This window comes from Nannobrachium achirus (genome assembly GCF_963921795.1).
Source record: "Nannobrachium achirus genome assembly, chromosome: 18".
In the NCBI taxonomy this organism is placed as follows: domain Eukaryota; kingdom Metazoa; phylum Chordata; class Actinopteri; order Myctophiformes; family Myctophidae; genus Nannobrachium; species Nannobrachium achirus.
In genome coordinates this window covers 55,424,527-55,449,286 of record NC_137825.1, presented here as the reverse complement: position 1 = coordinate 55,449,286, position 24,760 = coordinate 55,424,527, and the positions used below count along the sequence as shown (strand labels likewise).

Here is a 24,760-nt window from a genome sequence, read left to right as displayed (position 1 = left end):
ACTGTCAAGAGTCAAAGATCTAAAGCAGGGGTCTTCAACAGGGGCTCCGGGACCCCTAGGGGGTCCTCAGAGTTACTACAGGGGGTCCTCCAAATCTTTACTTTTTTTTCTACTTTTTTATATTAACCACTTGAACCCTAGTGTCAATATTCTGAGAACTTTAGCCAAAAATATCCGATCTACAAGCTCTTTTTTGATAATTAATTAATTAACGCCTCGCGCTGCGAGGCGTTGTGAGCTTGTAGATCGTATATTTTCGGCAAAGAGCTTTGGTGTAGAGGGGAAAAAGAGCAGACTAAGTACAGAGTGAAAGGTCACGTTTTTAAAGTATTGGCCGGTTCAAGTGGTTAAATATCTGAAAACACAAATTGACATGAATCCAAAATGCACCGATGATTGTGCTGTCAAACGATGAAACTATATGGAATCTATGAAAAAGTTGTAGGGGGTCCCTGCTTCATCTCTCTCTCAACTAAGGGGTCCTTGGCCTGAAAATGTTGAAGACCCCTGATCTAAAGTATGAGGGTCCGTTTGGTTACCAACAAGTTGCCCCCTCAAGGACCACTGGTTGAAAAACCACTGGTCTTTCAAGGTCATTGTGGACAACACGACAGTGACAAAGAATGAAAACGATGCATTGTGTGGTCATGACAAACCCTAATTCATGTAGTTATGGGAAATGGCCAGTCAGCAGGCTCCCTGCGAATGGTTATGAAACTTCCGAGAGAAAAGCACGACTGTCATTCATTTGTACTTACCTTATTATTATTGAACAGACTTATTGTAACCGCAAAGCAACTATACGTGCACATTTTGAGTTTTAGATGGGATGAGTTTGAGAATTCCTGACCGCAAGCCAAACAAAACCAAAACAAAAACACTGCAAGTCAAGTCACACACAAAACGTGCAGAGAGGCGTGGAGATGGAGTCTGAGAGTGATCACGATGATTGTGACTGAGTGACTGACCAGAAGCACACGCACACACGCACAAACGCACACACACACACACACACACACACACAACACACACACACACACACACACACACCATAACACTCCGTGCATGAACAGACACGGTGTGTTTATTTTAAGTCGATGTTTAACCAGGCAGCCAGGGGTTTTAATCATGGCAATGTATATTATCGTCGTTGTCGGGTGGAAACCTTGTATGTCCCAATCCGTTCGTTTTGTATTTATCATTTTAAGAATGATTCAAACCAGTGAAAATAGCCGATCTACAAGCACACACCGCCTCGCATCGCGAGGCGTTGTGTGCTTGTAGATCTGCTATTTTCACTACTTCGGTGCGACACTTTTGTATGAAGTAGGGCTTTCATTTACGAAGCAAAACATACACATTTGAAACTTGGAGATACAAGGTTTCTGCCCCAACGGTGGCGATATGATACCTAAATGACACAGCAGTGTGTACACGCGCACACACACACACACACACACACACACACACACACACACACACACACACACACACACACACAGGAGGTTACCTAGTCATCTCTAGGAAATTGAGGCGAGTGGAGAGGTCCTCGAGGCGACTGATTTGTTTGTGACACTGGCTACAGAAAAAGTCCAGCGCCTCCTCCCTGAGGAAGCTCTGAAAGCGGTCAGGGAGAGGAGGAGCGGGTGCACTGGAGGAGGAGAAGAGGAGCAAAAAGCAAAGAGGGAGAGGGGGAGGAAGAGGGAGAGAAGGAGCGGTGAGTGGCGGACAAGAAGAAGGAGGAGGAGAACCGAGGCTGGAGGAGAGGACTCCTCTGGGAGTGTGTACGGGATTCCAGTAGGGGTGGGCGATATGGAAAAATACAATATCACAATATTTTCCCAAGCTGTATCACGATACACGATTTTATCACGATTCTTTTTCACGTTGGTTTTTTATGGTTATTTTTCAAGTTACTTGACAAAAACTAGACTCTCTGGGTTCCTTTTGTGAGGTCTAAATTGAACTTTACAAGTATGTAACTCTGACAGTATACAAAGGAAACCAAATGGACCCTGTCAGAGTTAAGTGGAGACCTTGACATTTTACATTTTGAGAACTACTGATTTAGACCAAAATGCAGGTTTAAATTGAATTCTGCAATGATTCTCTGTATTAACGATTAAACAGGATTTTTTACAAGGCTCCCTCAATTGTATCACGATATATACGATACCTCTGAAAAGGCATATCGTGGAGACATTCTATCGTCTCAACGATAATCATCATCATATCGCCCACCCCTAGATTCCAGGGAAAAAAGGTACTGTGCTAGGTCTGAACAAGCAGAGAGGAGGGATAGGACGATACTCGCAATAATCATATCGTGGAGATTTAATGCATCGTGAAATTGTCCTCCGTCACGCACTGGGATCGATTCACCTTTCATTTGCCGAGCTGCATATTATCTAGTACCACTTAAACCCTCTGTAATTGATAAAACGGACTTGTAAATAACGTACTTGATACAGTCTTTTTTTACACTCTCTATCAAATCTATTTGCCAAAAATCTAACGCAAAGCATTGCGAGCTTGTAGATCTGCTATTTTTGGCAAACGTTCCGCACCAGAATAATGGATGTTGGGGATGTTTTGATTATCGCGATAATATCGTATATTATTTTGGTCAAAATAATCGTGACATGAAATCTTCATATCGTCCCATCCCTGGCAGAGAGTAGTGACATGCTGGGTGGCATTTGAAAGGGGGAAAGTGAGCATGGACTATTGACAAGGCTCCGAAGGCAGTTTACCAGTGAAATGAATTAAAACATATCCCCTTGGTATCAGGTGTTCATGTGTAGCTGTGTGGTACAATAGTCAAAAAGCCTCAACATACTCTATGCACGCACGTAACTTTGCCACACGTTCACAGGGAGACATGCCTCGTTGGGGGAAACAGTTTACAGTCGATGACATAAAAAGAATAGTCACTCTCAAGCTAGCATACAAAGCGCTTGGTGGTTTATCTTAGTGTGTGTGTGGTGTGGGGGGCATAGCAGTGGCAGCCTTCTCCCAACGTTACCTACTTGTTTGGGGAATGGGGAGCAAAATTGATCTGCACTCTGCAGTAAAGTGATGCAGGTTACTTTTTACACAAAATATGGTTAATTATCCTTTCTATCCACAACTTTCCCACGGCCACGTCCCGTTGTGCATTGCGCAGAAGTTGTGCAGCAGTTTCCGGTGTCGCAGCCGAGAATGATCTACAAGCTCACAACGGTTGCATCTGCGACGTGACGTGAGCTTGTATGGACTGCTGTTAACCGGAAGTGTCCCACAGATAATGCTACAGTAAATTCTCGCGGAAACAGGTGGATAGTGCCTCTCTCCAAAGTGTTTTGCTATGATGTGCATTACATTCGCCCATTCTCACACACGTTAATATTCACTCATCAGGAGCAGTTAGGGTTCAATCAGTGTCTTTAAGAACTCAAGGAGGACACTTTACCGGCTCGCCCCGAAGCCATCAAAAACCTGGAACATTCTGGTTCCCGAACGGCCACTCTAGCTTAGGAGGCTGTCATGTTGGATGATGGTTTCACTTGCTGGTCATCTGCACTTCCGCTTCTACAAATGCCTTCTAAGTCAGTAGTTCTCACACTTTCAAGAGGTTTCAAAAATGTTCAAATATAGCAGATGTACAAGCTTGCAGCTTGTTCCTAGTTTTAACGGGTTGACAGGCTGGGCTGATTAAATAACATCCACCACAGTGTGTGTGTGTGTGTGTGTGTGTGTGTGTGTGTGTGTGTGTGTGTGTGTGTGTGTGTGTGTGTGTGTGTGTGTGTGTGTGTGTGTGTGTGTGTGTGTGTGTGTGTGTGTGTGTGTGTGCGTGCGTGCGTGCGTGCGTGCGTGCGTGCGTGCGTGCGTGCGTGCGTGCGTGCGTGCGTGCGTGCGTGTGTGTGTGTGTGTGTGTCTGTGTGTGTGTGTGTGTGTGTGTGTGTGTGTGTGTGTGTGTGTACAGTACAGTACAGTACAGTGTTTGTAGTGTGGTAATATAATAGTGTGGTCCACACACCTTGCTGTGTTTTTTTGTCACTGTATATTTGCACATACAGTACATGAAATGTGTTCTCCGCACCATCCTTCTAGCAGTGAGCAGCCATTGGTGTGAAGAGCTTAGGGAGCAGTTCAGGGTTAAAGTGTCTTGCTTAGTTTTACACTTTGACACATTGCTGAGGGCTGGAATCGACCCTGGGACCTTTGCCTTCCCAGGCAGCCTCCTTAACCATTCAGCTATGGCCACCCCAAGTACTGGGATTCAACTCATATACACGTGTGCACGACTGCTCGTGTGCGTGTGCTTGCGTGCGTGCGTGCGTGCGTGCGTGTGTGTAGGTGGCACTGAAGTCTAGTGCTACAGTACATGCATGCATCTCCATAATTAGGAATAGCAATAGGCTCACAGTGGGATCTTTGAGTGGGTTCTGAGTGGGTGAGGGTTTGTGGGATGCAGTGATGTGTTGTGGATATCTTTTTTCCCCATCGAACTGACTGGCATCTGCTACCTCAGTGCTATGCTCACAGCAAAGATTTGCCCTTACAAATCTTGAATCTTGCGGATTTAATCTAATGGATCCATTGAGTCAACTCATAATGAAGAAAAGCATTTTAGGACTAGTAACTGCAAAAGTCCTATTAATGCCAATCCAGCTTGGTTGGCTTCTTCCCATATTGTGACAGGGCTACAAAAGCAAGGCAGCTAGCTGCTACGATATGGGGATAAATATCACCCAACGTGGAATTGTGCTTTATCCTTAAGTGTCTGATGGAAGCAGAGTAGAAAAAGCAGGAAAGATTAGTCAGAGAATGAAGTGTATTGTGTGTGTGCATGTGTGTGTGTGTGTGTGTGTGTGTGTGTGTGTGTGTGTGTGTGTGTGTGTGTGTGTGTGTGTGTGTGTGTGTGTGCCAGAGAGAGATAGAGAGTGAGAGAGATAGAGAGAGTTCACTGTTTGACAGACACTTCACACGACTACATAAGATCTAAATGTGTGTCTTGAAAGCCGAGGGGCAAAGTGTGCTGAGCACTAGGCCTGTCACAATTATTACATAATCGTCTATTCTTTGTCATAATTGTCATGTTTTCAAATAAATAAATAAATATATATAAGTCGAAATAGCTGATCTACAATCTTACGACGCAAAGTGATTGTAGATCAGCCATTTTTACATGTATACAATTAAATATGTCAATAATTTAATTTCTTTGTATATTTACGTTATTTGTCATGTCAGCCCTGTACTATTTCTTATTACAAAGCCTAAAAGGTAAACAGAAGTAAAAATTTGTACTCATTTTATGTTCCAATGTTTCCGAAAGCACAATTAAAATCGTCAATCGCAATTATTTGAGTGACAATTAATCGTCAACTTGCCCTGCCCTACTGAGCACTCCACAGGTTGAACGTTCACCTTCACGCCGTCCCGGTGGACTCGGCTATAGAATCCACAGCAACTTAAAGAGGTGAGAGCGTCTCAATTAGTTTGACTTTGAACAAGCTGAAAGGGGTTCAGGACAGGGAGCGGTGGAACAAAACTACAGCCTGCTATATTTTCTCACTCTGACTAACTCTGACAACAGTCAAGAGGAAAAAGAAGACTTGATCAAAATGACTACTTGTTTCCCTTTCTGTTGCCCTTCCGGACAGAAGGAAGGCAGCTCAGGGCGGGAAGGACATTCTCCACTTATCAATGACCGACCTCAGACTCTCTCTGAACAAACAGTCACTCTGGAAAGTGATTAGTGACATCTAAAAAGGAGACGGTAATTGATAACGCAGCTGACATAGGGCCATTATTATCAGGAACCGCAACCAGATAACAAATCGTTGCGAGGTGACAAACCGGGGTGAAGTACATCCATCTCCATGGCCTTTGAATTTGTAATTTATGACAAATTTTGACAAAGAGGCCATTTCTCGCCCATAAGTTGTACTTGGGGGTGGGGAAACTCCACCCCATCCCGCCCCACTGTATGTATCACATAAGAGCAAAATGGCTGTCTTGTAAATTTGGTCAATGGCTAGACACAGAATTGCCAGTCTTGTTTGGGTGAAATTAACACATACAGTAGATTCACACCTGAAAGTAATTAAGGATGTTTAACTCATTTACTGCCTAAGTCCGAGTTATTCCCGACGTCTTTGTTTCCCAAGGTATTAATCCAATTAGATTTGATGGACACGCTCGCGCCCACGTTAAAAAGGTAAGAAAGTCGTGGCATATACGGTAAGGAAGCAATGAGGTGCCAAACTATGGAGACATATCACATAATGTGACGCCCATGGTCCATAAATATCCACGTAAACTCCCAGTCAGGCATGTGCACACATAGACATCAAAGGGAGCTTGAGCCCCTGCCCTTTTACCCGTCTATAAAAAGTGCCCTCTCCAGACCATGAATAAGTACAGAAAATAGCCGACCTCCAAGCTCACAACGCGTCGCGCTGCGACGCGTTGTGAGCTTGGAGGTCTGCTTTTTTCAATATTCTCACCAAAAGGCCCTTTTAGGTATTTCAGCCCCTGCCTCTCTAACATTCTCTGCACGTGTGAAAGTGAAACATAGGTGAACATGGGCACTGTACGCATTTTTAAACTGTACACTGTTACACTGTATGGTATTGTCGTTGTTGGGACTTGTCTTGTGTGGCCTGCATGGTATGTGGGTCCACACTCCTGTCGGTCACTGTGACCATGTCTTTGTGTAATAAGGCTGAGAGTGCTCCTGGCACAAGCATTTCATTGTATCTGTACCTGTATGGATATGTGTGACAATAAAACTAAATCTCAACCTGAACCTGAACGTCCCTGCTCCCAGTGTTAGGAGTAAGTGAGGGGTCTCTACCTGGGAGAAAGGAGCAGCGAGGATCCGTTGACCTGGTCGGGGGTCTGCAGCAGCGAGGGGTCTTCCTCCGTGCCGTCCATGCCGGTCTCCAGCATCAGCTCCGAGGTGTTGCTCTCCCCAAAGTCCTCGAAACGCTCCTCCTCTCCGCCGATGACCGTCACCAGGGAGTGGTTGTGGAGGTCAGAGTTCAGCGAGAACCTGAAAAAATAAAGAGTGGGCGCATGAATGACTTGGTGGTATATATACAGTATATATACATTTACAGTACACACATTGTCAAAATCGCTATGATTTGCCTTGTGTACATATGAATATGATATTTGCTACACAATTTCTTTCGAATAAGCCCTATTCACGGCCCGCCCACTCAGCAAATTTCTCAGAAACTTCCTGGTGCTGACGTCAGTTTAGAAGGGGAAACTATAACAGAAATAGCTGGACTTAAAGCCAACAAATCATTATTTTGAACGGTAAAGTAAATTATAATGCTTTGTGCCTTTTACTATCTTGTGTTCTTGATCATGCTAGCCGTATTTTATACTTTACTATTCGGAAATTGCATTAAATTTGCGATTTCTGTGTTAACTCTATGGGCTTTTAGTAGGGTTTCCCCTTCAAAACGTGACTTCAGCACCGGGGGGATGCTGAGTGGGGGGGCCGTGAATAGGGCTAATAGATTTTTCTCAGTGTGCGATAAATGGATCGGGGTACAGAACATGTAACAAGGATTTCTTTTGCAAAACGGAAACTTCAGCAGTCAATATCACAGTACAGTATTTATTGCGACCATAGGGAGCAGTTTAGTATGTGAACACGGCCTGACACTGTGGTTCCCCTGACACATCGTTGTGACATCACAGTGATGTCAGATACTCAGAGCAGGGATCTCCATATATGGGCATAAAAAACAGTTGACATCACAGGGATGTCAGATACTCAGAGCAGGGATCTCCATATATGGGCATAAAAGGGATTTATGGCCAAGACAGAACTTAGTTTTCTTTCTTTCTTTGTTTCTTATTCCTTTATTTTTTCAGGAAAGTCCATTGAGAGCAAGCTCTATTTCAAGGATATAAAACACAACACAAGCAATGAAAAAACTAAATTGAACCACATTATAACGTCACAGATGCAAAATAGTTACTCCTAGGCGATGGTGGATGAGTGTTTGTGGAGGTCATCATAACAATACGTTACGTTTGGATGCTAATGTATGTTGTTTGCACTGTATGGAAACTAAGCATTTACAGTCCACATAGGCAGTCAGTCGCACACAGCCAGCCTCATCTATTCTGACTGCTTGAGTCCAGTTGCGTCAGTTCAGAAAAGGATAAGGTATGGCAACATGCCTGGTGTCTTAGTCATGTTGCCATACCTTAGCAACAGGCATGATGAATTTATTTTAAGAAGTACATTCTATTTTTCCCCCCGTTTCTAAGGTTTCTTGGCCTGGAACAGTTGTTCAAGACAAGTGCAGCTAAACTTGGCATGTTACTAAACGTGCCACAATTAACAATAATGAATTGCACCTGTGCAGCTGACCTACGGAACCTGGGAATATACCATTTTGTCAAGATGGGGAGAATAAAAGTGTGGAGAATATAATTAGGCTATAATACCTTGTTAAAGTGACCATTTTGTTACATTTTGTATTTGTAGTTATTTTAATGTAATTTAACATAATAACCAGCACAGATAGACAAAGAGACATTCATGGATTTATATTTAAAAGTAACTTATTATTCTCCCCCTGGACCCAGGGTATGGCAGCTGCATACCCCTGCCATACCCATTTGACGCCTCTGCTCGAGTCAAATAAGTGCCGCAGTCGTTCAGCCAGTGTGTCTGTGTGCCAAGCTCGGTCTGTTTGGGGCCCGGAAATGAAAAGAACCAAATCCTAAAAGAAGACCCATTTATTCTGGTGATTTATCATCGGCAGAGAAGTGTAGCGATTCTGACAACTTCCACTGTCTCTTCAAAGGTAACCTGTTAATTCATTTCTGCCTAGAATTATTGAAAGCTTTAACCAGTGAAAAATAGCAGATATACAAGCTCACAGCACGGCACCGAGTGCCGCGCTGCGAGCTTGTAGATCTGCTATTTTTGAAAAAGTCGTGAAAATGTGTGCAAATCTTTTAATATATGTATTTTCAAAGCGAACATTTGTAACTCAAATTTTGCTTCTGGGTGGTCCCTGGAACTAGATATTTTGAGATGCGGGTCCGTGGCCAAATACATATCATTTTGGGGGTCCTTCACATGAAAAGGTTTGAGAACCACTGACATAGTCTCTCAAGAACAGACTAACTCAGCTCCAGTTAAGTGAAAAGGACCTTTTCTTTGACGATGGCTGGCCAGATTGCTGACATAGAAACATCGGTTTTTCAAAAAACCTTAGAAGGATTCAAAAGACACTTATAGAATCGGGGCAAAATTCTAATTTTCACGATTTTTCAAAAATAGCAGTCTACAAAGCTCACAGCGCGGCACACATGAAAAGGTTTGAGAACCACTGACATTCAAAAGACACTTTTTTGAATTCAAAAGACACTTATAGAATCGGGGGTCAAAATTCAAATTTTCACGATTTTTCAAAAATAGCAGATCTACAAGCTCGCAGCGCGGCACTCGGTGCCGCGCTGTGAGCTTGTATATCTGCTATTTTTCAATAGTTAAAGCATAAAATAATGATACACCATAATGTGTACCCGTTCTGAAATGGGTTAATTCACATTCATCTCAGAACGTCTGCCCTGGTGAAAACAAAATGACTTGTACTGCACTTGGCTGGCAACGAGGGAGTGTGAGGTCTACACTTGCAGCATGTGAGCACTGAGCAGAGCTTTCACTGGGTTTCATGTGGGCTAAGCTTGAGAGATAACCTTATCTGAGCTGAGACCGTGTTAAAAATGTCCCGACAATGTTTGTTTAGTAAGTGGCGGGGACTATTTTAGCTTGTGTGGAGTGACTAAATCAACAGGGTCACTGGAGGGTAAATATAGTAATCCTTGCTAGAGCCCGAACCAAAATATCGGCCATTATTATTAGACTTTGTTGACAACACTGGTATCTGACCTCTTTCAACCTGGAGTCCCTATTTTGGGCATTATTATAGATGATGTTTAAAAAAATCTATAAAATCAATGCCAGATCTACAAGCTTTCTGTCACCTTCTTAGTAATTTACTCTGATTGTAAAATGGAATGGAATGGATTTGGATTGCGTCTATTTTGTAATTCAGCTACATTGGTTTATGAGGGCTTGCCCTCAGTTGTACAAATAAAGGTGATGATGATGATGATGATGAAATAAAGTTCAGTTTTGTTTTAGTTATTTGAGTTTAGTTCTTGTTTATAAAAGTTCTCAAACAAAAACTTTTATAAACTAAGTGTTCAAAATTGATATTTTCAGTCAAACATCTGTAATCAAAGGACTCTCCAAAAATCGTAAACGGAATTGGACCCAAACATCTGGCATCGGTCGGGCTCTAATCCAACTTAGCTGGAAAGTCTTCCCTGCTACCCTACAGGAAGCTGTAGTTGTCTCAACTACCAACAGGATAACAGGATGTCCAAGGATGTCCAAATCAGCAAAATCCAATCTGCAGTCACACAACAATAGCGGTCAATTTCCATCTTTTCCGAGAATGAGCCATTAACAAATCGGGCGCTGGTGGACTCGTGGTTAAGGCAGCATACCACTTCTGACAACAGCAGTCTGACAACAAGTCGCAGGTTCGATTCCCGAGCCCAATGACACCATTCAATCAATTTACGATTATAATTTAGGCATTTAGCCAGAGCGACTTGCGACATTGAAGTAAGACACATTAACACTAGTCAACAAACACCAGTAAACAGTACTGAGAAAACAAGTCTGTGCTACAAAGTAATTAACATAGCAGCCAGGTCAAAACCAGCATCAGTAGATCTGAATATCATAACTAGTAGTAGCAACTGTCTGAATTACAAACGTAAAGAAATGCATCTTGTACTTCTATTGCGTACTCAGTACCTTCAGACACACCAGATGACATTCTACATCATCTTCAGCTTCTTACAGAACTCAAATAACATTTAACCAATACAGCAAATTACTCTAGAGCCTGGAGGAAATGTACCTGAATCTTAATTAAATCATATTATCTGGAGACACTTACCCCGAACCCAGGCCTGTGTAAGGGCCCATATTCAGGTCTCTCATAGAGAGGGCCGGTGATGAGAGAGAAGGAACTCCTCTGGCCTGGCGTGGAAGCCTCGGAGCAACCCCAGATAAAACCCTAGACGTTTCACTTGTTTTACACCAACATGAAACAAATCCACGGCTCTCTGGTTTGGAAAAAAAGCATCAAGTGGTTGGGGGTCTAGAAACAAGTGGCGATGTTGTGGCCCTCACAGCTTGTCTCATGCGAGCGCTAGTGAATCATCTGTGCCACCCGTTAGGATTCGAGTTTGAATCGGGTCAGGGCGGCTGTGAGTGGCTGGTGTTAATCAGATTTGAGGCTAAGTAGGGGCTAATAGGCGAGCACACTGACTCTACCGTGTGTAGGGACGCCGGGGTTGGACGGAAAGGGACGGGCAGATGTGGGTGGAGCTAGTTAATCGTGTTAAGATTCCTAATCCCCGGAGTACTCCTATATGTAACAGCCATTGTCTTCAGTAGTAGGGGTAAGCAAGCCAAGGTTAGCTTTGCTGTGTTGCAAAACACACAGCCGAAAGGTCCCTTCTGTCAGTAGTTACTGACAGTCAGTGTTGACTCACTGCATGTAGGAAACAATAAAGACTTCTTTGACTGGAAGAGTGTTTCTCAAGTGCTTGATCTGTGGATTTTATTGCTTACTAAGACTGAAAAATATTTTGCCAAAATGACATTGATACTAAAAGGCAAAGCCAACGAATAAATACTTGGACGAACAGCATCCGGTGAAAGGATGGGACGATATGAACAATTCATGTCACAATTATTGTGACCAAAGAAACTTCGAAATCAAAATATCCCCAACATTCATTATCCTGGGGTGGAACATTTGCCAAAAAATAGCAGATCTACAAGCTCACAACGCGTCACGTCGCGACCCGTTGCGAGCTTGTAGATCGGCTATTTTTTGTCAAAGAGATTTGGTAGAGTGTGAAAAATAGATTGTATCAAGTACGTTATTTCCAGGTCTGTTTTACATATTATAGACGGTTTAAAGAGGCGGTGCCATAGTTTTGTACTTTTTCTGGTTTTCATGTGTCTAGGAGGTTGACAGTACTTCATTAGACCCCATGGTGTGGTTGTTATGAGCAATTATGTATTGCCTTTCTATTTGGGTTTTAGCTGGAGGCTGCCACCTTGTGGGGTCAAACGTGCCGGTCCAAAATCACAGATACTTATTACATCACAGAATCAACCCCTCCCCTAATTACCATTCACCCAACATACGTGGGTGGGTCACCACCCACCATGACAACCACGCATACCAATGAACTGGTGGGTGTGGCCACATAAAAACATCATTTTAACTGTTTTCTGTACACTTTTTTGGAAAAAATATTCCTCCTAGTATAATCATAATAGTAGATAATCATGTTTTAGAGGTGGAAAAAATCATGGCACCGCCTCTTTAAACTTTTAGAGTTTGAGAGTGATATCTTAAACATAAATCCTCTTTCACGGCTTGTCAAGAGGCTCACTGGTATCACAGGAAGTTCACCTTCCAAACTCTGGGTTGGGGGGGGGGGGGGGAGTTAAGATTATGGCCCCTTTCCAACTAAAAAGAGGGGGGAAAAAAAGGAAAATACCTAAAAGAGCTTACTCCACACTTCCTGGAATTCAGGGCTCAGTCATGGAACGGGAAGTCAAAACACATCCCTGACAGGCAGAGCCGTCCAATCCGTCATCAGGGCTGAGAAGACGGGTCACACAGTCAGCAGATAAGGCCTCATTCCTCAACACTTCCTTTTCCCCGTGCCTGGCACAAACTGTGCCCCGCAAAAACAACACGCTCATTCAGACATGCACCGCGGCGATGTGTGCTGCAGCCGCTCTGCCCCGCAAAGCCGGGGTGGACGGATTAATTTAGGTCAACCTCGCAGGGGGAGTGGGACTGAGTTACTAAGGCCCAAGGTGGAGGGGCCTTCATTATTTCATATTTTAGCTATTTTTGAAAAGCCGAGAAAAAGTGTGCAAATCTTTGAACAAAATAGTCGTGAAAAAGTGTGCAAATCTTTGAATATATGTATTTTTTTAAGCAAACATTTGTAACTCAAACTTTGCTTCTGGGGGGGTCCCTGGAACTAAATAATTTGAGATGGGGGTCCGTGGATAAATACATATCATGTTGGGGGTCCTTCACGTGAAAAGGTTTGAGCACCACTGACATAGAAACATAGGTTTTTCAAAATATTGAAATATTCAAAGACTTGCACACATTTTCACGATTTAAAAAAAAAATAGCAGATCTACAAGCTTGTATATCTGCTATTTTGCGACATCCCTGCTCGCAAGGCACTCCCGACACACTTCCCCCCCGAAACATAGGAGGTTGTTGGCTATAAATTGGCCAGTGAGCCCAAGTTTTCCTATTCAGTGGTCAGAATGAATGTGTCATGCCCCCCCCCCCCCCCTTTCCTGAGGTAGCCACAACTTACAACTTTACTCTACTCCAGTGCCTGACAGTACGAGTGTATTTCTCTCTACTTCTTCCAAGTCTCTAATTCAGTGCTATCCAAACATAGAGTACTGACCCATTTTGTGTCACAGACCCGTTATTAATGGGTTTGTGAATACATATTTAAAAAGATTACCTTTCGTAAGAAAGAAAAAAAATTGTCTCCGAAAACATAAGAAAAACACACACAAATTATAAGAAATAAATAATAATACAAAATGTGGCCGCATTGTGAGCTTGTACATCTGTTATTAGAGCGCGCAAGTACTGCGATTGGCTGGGTATGTATGTCGTGTCCTTTAGCCCAATCAGGGAACAGCATTTCTGGCCATGTCATCATTAACAGCCAATGAGGGACCAGCATTCCTGGTGATGCCAGTGTTGATGCCACTAGCATCACCAGTAGTGACTGGTGAGAGCACCTCATGGCACACTCTGCTGGCGCACATGTACTTGTGCACAGGGCGCAAGTTGGCACCTCGACAGAGTGCAGTTCTAGTTTCAACTACTTTTGAGCGGTGGTAAACCGCTCCATAGAGTGGCTGTGCGTGTGTCTGTAGGCACTTTTCCTCAGCGTTTTGCCATAGCAATGTGTTTTACTCAGCGTTTTGCCATAGCAATATGTGTGTGTAGCCATATTACATCATATTACATCACCATAGAGTGGCTGTGCGTGTGTCTGTAGTAGAGGATGACATTTGATAGGAATTCCCGCGGGTCCCGTGGGTCCCGTGGGATTCCCGCAGGACAGGAGTCAAATTTGTATTAATGCCAGGATCGGGACGGGACAGGAATGAAAATCAACAGGAGTGGGAAGGAGCGGGAATCATCCCAGACCAGTTCATCAAATCACAGAAATAAGTGAGGTCTTTGAACTGCAAACATTATAAAATTATACATTATATAATAATAAACATGATATCAAATATAATATGGATCAAAATAGAAAAACATCTGCGCGATTTTATTTTTTTATATTTTTTCGGGAGCGGGATGTGAACGGGAGTGATTTTGACCAGGAGCGGGATGGGACCAGGAGTCAATGTACAGGAGTGGGACAGGACAGGATTTATTTTTTTACTCTGGCCCAGGATTGGGATGGGACAGGATTTTTTCTGCGGGAGTGGGACGGGACAGGAGTGAAAATCCACTCCCTTGTCATCCTCTAGTCTGTAGCCACTTTTCCTCAGCGTTTTGCCTAAACGCTGAGGAATGCTGAGCGTTTTGCCATAGCAATATGTGTGTGTGTGTGTAGCCATATTACATCACCAATTACATCCTAGACCTATATCCTAGTCTTTTTCCTCAGCGTTTTGCCATAGCAATGTGTGAGTGTGTGTAGCCTGTATTACATCACCAATTACCAATTGAAGACGTTATGCAAGCACGACCACAGCTCACTTCACATTGGGTGTGATTTTTTTTTTAAAGAACTTGGATGGTCTCAAATTGCAGGGAAGCCCTGCTCTAGTTGACCCAGTCCCAGTGCTGAAATTCTGTTTCCGAGAATGTAATTCATCTTTTACTTAAGAAACCTTACTGTAACGATATTTTATGCCGAGCAAAGCCTGAGAAGAATGCAAACAGTCTCGAGCTAAAACGTTTGGGAACTCCTGGTCTAAAGAACGTCAGAGCTGTTCAAAAATCATACATCTGCTAATTTGCGGCTTAAGAGGTGGGGGTAATGTCATGGGATGAAGATAACTGGCCACTGTCCAGTACCCACAGCCGTTAATCAACATCATCCCAAGTTAACATTGCAAAGTGATAATGAGTATGAGTAATAGATTCCCACTCAACAAGCTGTCAGCCAGCGAAAAAACAAGACGACGCAAAATGGAGAGGAGTTTGACAAGACTGTGAATGAAGATTAAGCATCGCCGTTTCCCAATTCAGCAAAAACCACAATGGGACATTAGATAAATTAAAAGATTTAAAAGATGTAACTTGACTTACTATAAATCAGTACTGGCTGATGCCACATCTTGATAATTCAAAACAGACGGACACATTCCAGCCTCATACGACAGACCAGATGATCCACTCAAAGACACACTGGGAAGGGTGAAGGACCATCAGAAAGTCTCTTTTTGCACAAGGTCTCACGCCGTCTCACTGTGTTCAACTTATCTCTAGTCCAAGTTATCTTTAGATGAGCAGTGCGAGACACAACAATCACAAAAAGCGCCTACTATTTCACTCTGGTGGAGATTAGGAAGTGTTGGCTGAATCCTTCCAGGACATTTGAACTTCTACCCACATAAAGGGTTTTAATCGCTTAAAATTAAGCTATGATGACTAAAACTAAGACTAAAATATATTGACAAATTGGTCAACAAATAAAAACTAGACTAGAGCGTTAGGAGGACGGACTAGTGGAGAAGAGATCCAGTAGAACTAAAAGACAAGTCATTTTGTGTTTGAAACTCCGAAAATAGCAGATTTATAAGGTCACTACGCATCGCAACAGCTTGTAGATCATCTATTTTCAGCATGCAAAAGTAAAATCAGCCATTACGACCATCAAGGCCCGCCAAAATAGTTTTTTGTCGACAAAATCAACTGTAGATAAAACTAGAATAAAACTAAAATGAATCAGATGCCTAAGATTAGGACTAAAACTTCGTAAAGATTTGCTCAAAATCAACGCTGCAATCAAAACACTGAAGCATCCTTCAGGTAGACAATCTAACACCATCTGAGGTACTCAAGCTCAAACACTGCATCATTTTAATCTCTCTGTCTGCTGACCCAAATAAGACTTCAAGTAGTCCCTGATCCAGAGTTGGCAGGTAAACTTGACCACTGGTATAAAGTAACTAAGCATATTTACTCAAGTACTGCACTTAAAGGGGAAGACCACCCATTTTCAATATTGAAATATGTCATTAACACATTCCCCGCCATTTTAACATACCTTCGTACTCAATGTTGCATCTGGTCTCCATAGACTTCCATGTAATTCATAGTGCACGGATCATGCACACCCATGCCTAGATAATGCACCACGTGTGTTCACATTGCTCACAGCTTTCAAACAAAAAAATCCGAATGAAAATCCGTTCAGGCATTCATGAGATACAAGTCATTATGTTTTCCTAAAATGTAAACAAAGATGGCTGCCATGTTTGATAGATGTGGTTGCTATGGGGGTTAAACATGCAATTTCGTGATTTCTATCATGCCTACTACATTTTTTGGGGTCCAAAATTTTTTTTGAAAAAAAAATATTTTTGATTTTTTTTTTTTTCAAAATGGCGGAAATTCTCGGGACTATCGGGCCTGGCAGGGAAAGACATTAAAATAATCTCGGGACTATCGGGCCTGGCATGCAATGAGTTAATATAACTTAGAGGAGTTGTGTGGAAATAGTAAAAAAGTTCTCCCCCCCTTCTGTGTTGCCTAGAACTGGAGGATTGATTTTGGGGTTTGTATTGTAAAGTACAATGTGTGATGTCATCAAGTTGTACTTTACAATACAAACCCCAAAATCAAACCTCCAGTTCTAGGCAACACAGAGGGGGGGGGGGGGGGGGGGACTTTTTTTCTATTTCCACACAACTCCTCTAAGGTATATTAATGACATATTTCAATATACAAGTACAATTTTGAAGTATTTTTACTTCACTGGAGTATTTCCAATTTTCTATTATTTTATTTCTAATCAGCTACATCTCAGAGGAGCTTGGAGATCTGCTACTTTCAAAAGATTTGTATGCATTTTATCCTTTTTTAAACTTGTGAAATTGAACTTTCTACTTTTGATACCAATACTTTTACGCAAGTAAATGTTGAATTCCGGACTGCAATGTATTTCAACATTGCAGTTTTGATACTTTTACTTAACCTTATGTTGCTATGATTTTTTCTCTTCAATGTCCCACGTTGCCATGGTTACCATAGACTTCCATGTAATTGCGCAATTGTGTAAAAAGTGCACGCCCATGCCTAGCTGATGCACCACGTGTGTGCCCACTGTTCACAGCTTTCAAACAAAAAAATCCGCTTGGAAATCCGTTCAGGCATTCATGATTTATCAGCCATTATGTTTTCTTCAGATGTAAACAAACATGGCTGCCATGTTTGAAAGAATGGGTTGGTATGGGGGTTAAACATGCAATTTTGCGATCGCGATCATGCCTAACACATTTCTGGAGGTTCAAAAACGGCCCAAACTCGGGAAACTCGGGGTTGGCACAGCGTTGGTACCAATACAAACTCGGGAAACTCGGGGTTGGCACCAGATGTGTTAAGTAAAACAATTGAGTGCCTTTTCCACCACTGGACTTGACACACATTTACAGACAGCGTTATGGCCCGACAAGAGAATACAGGGTCATATTGTTATAATCTGATCCACATGATTTATAACAGGATGGAAATCAGAGAAGCTTTGACCTAAACCTTCCTTTTCCGAATCAAGTTCACCTCACTACATGCAGTGTGCACATATCATGACCTGGATTGTAGGCGGAGTCACAGCGGGGCACTTACACTTAACAGTGTGTCGACGTACTGTACATCAGTGGTTCTCAACCTGAGGGTCGGGTCCCCCCTGGCGTCCCCAGATGACAGTGAAGTGTCAATTTAAAGGGATAGTTCACCCCCAAAATGACTTTTTTTCTATCGATTACTCGCCCCATGGAGATCAATCGCGGGACTGTTTTTTATAGGTCTTTCAGTCCGAGTGTATCAAAAAAGCAACTGGGTTAAGCACCGTTGGTCCGAACAGTTTAACATTTCCCAGGTTACCATTCACCAGCGTCGGCAGGTTAGCATTAGCCCAGGTTAGCATTCACTAGCCTGGCGTAGCCAGACTACATACTAATGCAGCAAACTAACTGCAGTATATATTCCCACCGTGTGTTAACATGGGTGGATTGTTTAGCTGTGCTAGGCTAAGCATTCACCAGCATGGGAAGGCAACCGCTCGAGTGTGCAACCCGGGCGCCGTTTCACTTTGAACGGACCGCGGTTTGTTTCACGGCCCGAGCCTGGTGCTGACCTGTTGCTGCCGTCGTCCGCGTCGTGTATGGTGGCCTCGATGCCGCTGTCCGTCTCCACCTCCTCGTGCATCTCGGGCGGCACGAGGGCTCCCGTGTCCTCGTCCGTGAAGGTCTCGCACTCGCTGTAGGTGCTCTCCGAGCCCAGGTACGCGCTGTCCGTCACCTCATTTTGCTGTGCAACGAGACGGAGAGAAGAGGGGGGGTGGGGGACTGTCAATTATCCCATTTAGGCCTAGAATTATTGAATGCTTTAACCAGTGAAAAATAACAGATATACAAGCTCATAGCTGCGAGCTTGTAGATCTGCTATTTTTGAAAAATCATGAAATTTTGAATTTTGACCCGATTCTATAAGTGTCTTTTGAATCCTTCTAAGGTTTTTTGAAAAAAAACTATGTTTCTATATCAGCAATCTGGCTTGCCATCGTCAAGGAAAAGGTCCTTTTCACTTAGAGTTAGCCTGTTCTTGAGAGTCTACTATGTCAGTGGTTCTCAAACTTTTTCATGTCAAGGACCCCCAAACTGATATTTATTTGGCCACAGACCCCCATCTCAAAATATCTAGTTCCAGGGACCCCTCAGAACAAAATATTTGAGTTACAAATGTTCACTTTAAAAATGAGATATTCAAATATTTGCAAAAATGATTTTTCAAAAATAGCAGATCTACAAGCTCGCAGCGCGGCACTCGGTGCCGCGCTGTGAGCTTGTATATCTGCTATTTTTCAATAGTTAAAGCAGTCAATAATTCTAGGCCTAAATGGGTTATTACATCATCGCCTGTCGGTGGAAACACAAATATACGATCGTCGGGTTAATATTTCACCACCTAGAAAAACTTGGTAGTGGGGTGGGGGGACTAATATATTGTCACTGTCAGGCAAAAAAACACTCAATTTTTCTTTTCTTTTTCATAAATCTGTGATATTGAACACCCTTTACGTCTGTGTGTTGGTTAAAAGAATATTGAACCAATGACAAGTAGTAAAAAGCGTTTCGGCGTTGTTTTTCTTTTTGTGGTTTTGTATTTTGTCATGTCATTGTATGTTTTGTTTTTGTCTTATGTATATATATTAAAAAAAAGTTACGTAACAATTGTAACAAATATTGAGATTTCTGTGAAAAAAAAGAATATCTAATACATATATTGTTAAAAAAAAAGCGTTTCGGCAGAAACCTCCCAACTAACTCCACTTGCAATGGATGTTTTGTCATTTCCTGAAAAGTGAACATTTTGGAGTAGGCTGTTTTCTCCCAGACAGGAGAGATACGACAGTAACGACACTACAGTGTATATTATGCCTGCTGAATGAAAACACAATAAACCAATAAGGTTACGTCACGCCATATATCCAGTTTTATGTCTGATAGATTTCCAGACCTGCAGTCAGACATAACAGACGTCTCCACAGAGAACATAATATTCACCACGTTATCACTGCAGTAACGATGCAGTGCTCATAAAAGCGTATTGACAGGCATCAGCTGGTCTTTGTCATTCCGTGATGTAATAGGTCACTAAATGATAATGGCTGACGGACGACTTAACCACGTAAGCGAGAAAACAGAAACGCCAAGACACCAGTTTCAAACGGGAGTCTGTTTTATAAACATTGACATGAAGCAAGCGGGTATAAATGCCAATTACGCCAACGTCCAAACAGCTCAGCAGCACAACACTAGGGATGGGACGATAGGCGATATTATCGTTTATCGTGATTAAAAACACTCACGATAATCGTATCGTGGAGATTTCATTTATCGTCCTCCGTCATGCACTGGGATCAATTCGCCTTTTATTTGCCGAGCTGCACATCCGGTACCACTTATAACCCTCTATAATTGGTAAAAGGTACATATAATTTACGTACTTGATACAGTCCTTTTTTCTAACCCTAACCCCCAAAAAATAGCCGATCTACAAGCTCACAACGCTGTGAGCTTGTAGATCGGCAATTTTTTGGCAAATTTCTCGCCCCCAGGATAACAGATGTTGAGAATATTTTGATTACCGCGATAATATCGTAAATCGCAACTTCTTTGGTCACAATAATTGTGATATGACATTTTCATATCTTCCCATCCCTACACCAGGGGTTCCTAAACTATTTTGTCTCAGGGCACCCCATAAATATTGTTTTAATCAGAGGCACCCCTACGTTATCATTTTCACTACCATCACCTTATATTTATAGCATATCGTTGTTGTCGGGTAGAAACCTTGTATGTCCAAAACCATTCATTTTGTATTTATCATCTATAAAATTTACTAAACTAGTGAAAACAGCAGATCTACAAGCACACAACGCCTCGCGTCGCGAGGCATTGTGTGCTTGTAGATCGGCTGTTTTCACTAGTTTTGCGCGACAGTCTTGTATGATGAAGCAGGGCTTTGCTTTACCAAAAGACGTACACATTTGAAACTTGGAGATACGAGGTTTCTGCCCGACAGTGACGATATTCTAGTGATTATGTTGTGAGGAAAACGTTGCGATAATAGCCATTTCGGTTAGAACTGACAGAAAATAACTTGGTACTTAGTACTTAAAATGATACTTTTTTTCCAAGTGTCCAAATACATTCCAAATATTATCAAATTACCTCCCGGCACCCCTGGACTGCCGTCACGGCACCCCAGGGTGCCCCGTCACCCACTTTGAAAACCCCTGCCCTACACAACGCAGGCTTCAGGCGCAGCACGTTGCCTTTCTGAAGCCCGTGCCAAGCAAAACCTGCCACCCCGACACCTCCGCTCCACGCAAGTACAAGCAGCCCTTCATAAGCGTCAGAATTTTCCGGGGGCAGAAAACACAACATGCTCAACTGAAATAGCTCAAACTAGAAGCAGTGCTCTTCCGAGCACAGGTCTCCACCAGGCCAGGCGGCATGTTATAGCGCCACCATGAGAAACACCTTTGAGAAATGTGAAGTGGCATTTCTTCCTCTGCCTAGTGGCGACGTGCACGCCCAATTTCACCAAGATTGCACGCTGTGTTCATGATTTGACGCATTTTGTTCAAAACGGAGCAATCCTGCAAACTTTGGAAGCCAATTGTAGCCAATCAGGATGGAATATGGAAAATCGGACATATCCACGATGATCACATGACTGTCGAGATACCGTCTACCGATTTGTAGGATTTGTGGACAAAATCTCTAAGAGTAGTGTACAGAAATGTGTTTTGCAAACATCGGCCTCATGGTGACGCTAGAACAGGGCCATTTGAAAAATGTGGGGCAGAGGTGATGAATTGACCGGGCGAACGGCGCCGGAGATTAGCTGGTAACAAACTGGAGGACACACGGACGGACGGACGGACGGACGGACGGACGGACGGACGGGGGTGAAAACATACTCTCCCCCAAGCCTTCGGCTGGTGGAGGCAATAAACGTGCTTGTTGCATTTATCCATAACATACATGGCATCAGGTGATCATAACCAATACTAGGATAGCTCAAATACACTGCTTGTATCAATTATCCATAACAGGACCAATATGAATCCACTCCATGAATGGCAGGTCTTTATCTACCTGTCTGTAGCCCTGTCACATTTATTACATAATCGTCTAATCGCAATTATCTGACAAAATCGCAACTATTTGGTCATAATTGTTTCCATGTTGAAAAATGTTCATAAAACATTTTCAAAAATAGTGGAGATAGCGGATCTACAAGCTCACAACGCGTTGCATGCTATTTCCACTATCAGTGTTCTTTTTTAAGTAGCCTACAAAGTTGTCAAATAAGTCAATCATTTCTTTCTTTAGGTTAAGTGTCATATTTGCCATGTGCAACATGTGCAACTTCAAAGCCTACAAGCCAAGCAGAAATACAATTGTCAACGACAGAAACACAATTCAATCGTTAATCGCAAATTATCCGAGTGACAACTAATCGTCACGTAAAATGCCATGCAGTTTATCTGACAGCCCTACCTGTCTGTGTAAAGCTCCGGGCGGCGCGGGGCCCAGAGGCCTGTCCACCATGCCCAAAACCATGCTCCCAATTCTGGCTCTCACTGACAGGAAAGCTGGCCTGTCACGAGACCCCCTGGCGAACACCCACCCACCCACCCACCCCCTCCTAGCGCTTCCTCCCTCTCACTCTCAAAGAGGGAGAGAGTGAGAGAAAACAGGCAACATTTTGAAAGTGTCGAAACGCCTCGTTTCAGCTCCGCTGGGGTGTTCAAAGGGGGGGGGGGGGGGGGCGGGGACAGGGAGAGAGGGTCCAAAGACCAGGGAGGGCGGTGTGGGGCACTCAGAGAGACCAGCGGTGGAAGAGCTACACTGCTTTTTTTTGCTAAAATATAGCAATACCACAATTTAGAAATACTCTGTTACACAAGCAAACGTTGTTTTCCTTTTCAGGGACTTGGGCAAGTACTGTGAAATGTATGTACAGAAATCTTTTGTATGCATATTTATACTGTTACTTCTATTTTTTCAATGTATACTTGTACAATGCCCAAAGAACTGAAAATAAACTGAACTGAACTGAACTGAACTGTCTGGCCAAAACTCAATTTTTGAGGTTTTAGATTTTTTTTTGGCATACAGTAAATCAGGGCTATTGAAGACCCTTTTCATCTATGTGTTGGTTAAAACAATATTGAACCAATGAAAAGTAGTAAAAAGCCCTTTGGTCAAAACCTCCTAACTCCACTTGAGCTCATTTTCCCAAAAATGAACATTTTGGAGTTAGCAGGTTTCGGCCCGACAGCAGCAGAGTAGAAGTAGAAGGAGTATTGGCATCAAAATATACTTGCCAAAGTAAAAGTACTTAGCTTATGTGGTTATGTTTTGTTACAAAAATAACTATATTTTCAACAATAGAGCTTATAACAATCTAAATCTGCAAAGTAACTAAAGCTGTGCAGTTAGAGTATTTATTAAAAAGTACAATATTAGTGTGGAGTGGAAGAACCTCAAAAATGTACTGAAGTACAGACAGTGCTTGAGAAAGTGCACTGTGTTACTATCCACCACTGGCAGCGACTCCTCAACCCCCAGGTTAAAACACTACACAAGATTAGACCTACGGCTATTTAATATTTAATGTCTCCTGGGCGTTCTTGTTCCTAGTCGCCATGTGACAGTGTGTGAATCATTAACCCATTTAGGGCCTAGAATTATTGAATGCTTTAACCAGTGAAAAATAGCAGATATACAAGCTCACAGCGCGGCACCGAGTGCCGCGCTGCAAGCTTGTAGATCTGCTATTTTTGAAAAAGTCGTGAAAATGTGTGCAAATCTTTGAATATATGTATTTTCAAAGCGAACGTTTCTAACTCAAATTTTGCTTCTGGGTGGTCCCTGGAACTAGATATTTTGAAATGGGGGTCCGTGGCCAAACAAATATCATTTTGGGGGTCCTTCACATGAAAAGGTTTGAGAACCACTGACATAGTAGTCTCTCAAGAACAGACTAACTCCAGTTAGGTGAAAAGGACCTTTTCTTTGACGATGGCTGGCCAGATTGCTGACATAGAAACATAGGTTTTTTCCAAAAATCTTAGAAGGATTCAAAAGACACTTATAGAATCGTGTCAAAATTCTAATTTTCACGATTTTTCAAAAACAGCAGATCTACAAGCTCGCAGCGCGGCACTCGGTGCCGCGCTGTGAGCTTGTATATCTGCTATTTTCTTTATATTTAAAGCATAAAATATTGCGTCATAATGTGTTCAGGCCTAAGCCATGTTCTACCAGTGTCTCCGGTTAGCACAGCCAACAGGCAGCATTAAGGTGTGCAGTATATAAGACAGTGTTGTCATAAATAAGCCTGTCACGCTGATTACATAATCGTATAATCGCAATTATTTCGTCTTATTACCCGGCTTGTTAGAATGCTTGATTCTGATTGGTCAGTTGCTGAAATCAGCGGTCTGTTATTTCTGGATAGCAGACCGCTCCGCTCTACAACAGACCGCTGCCTAATCAAAGACTCAAGAGCAGCTGCTGCAGTCAAGCTGCACTGCGTGAATCTTGTGCTGTATCCAACATGTCAGCCATGTAAGCAACCACACGGTGACATTTAGAACTAAACGTTGCTCTCAAGAATGTTTTTAAAAATATTTTAAGCGAGAAATAGACGACGTAGTATCAGAAAATGGATTCTATCTAATCAGCACTTTAGGTTGTTTTCCAAGGCGACCGTGTCGCGCTGTGCGGGGACGCCCAGTGCAACACTTAAACAAGAAAATACTTTTTGTATTTAGTTTTGAGTCAAATTATTAATTTTATTTAGTAGCCGAG

General features: G+C 42.7%; 1 protein-coding gene across 1 annotated transcript in view; it reads right to left on the bottom strand.

Moving 5' to 3' along the window:
• The window catches only part of rab11fip3 (RAB11 family interacting protein 3 (class II)), a gene marked incomplete at its 5' end in the record, with an annotated part of 79,984 nt that overhangs the window by 13,634 nt on the left and 41,590 nt on the right, over nt 1–24,760 (bottom strand). The window contains 3 exons of the mRNA XM_080747520.1: nt 1,511–1,651; nt 6,845–7,042; nt 18,502–18,674. Coding sequence (XP_080603646.1) covers nt 1,511–1,651; nt 6,845–7,042; nt 18,502–18,674 — 512 coding nt within the window. The remainder of the gene's footprint in view (nt 1–1,510; nt 1,652–6,844; nt 7,043–18,501; nt 18,675–24,760) is intronic.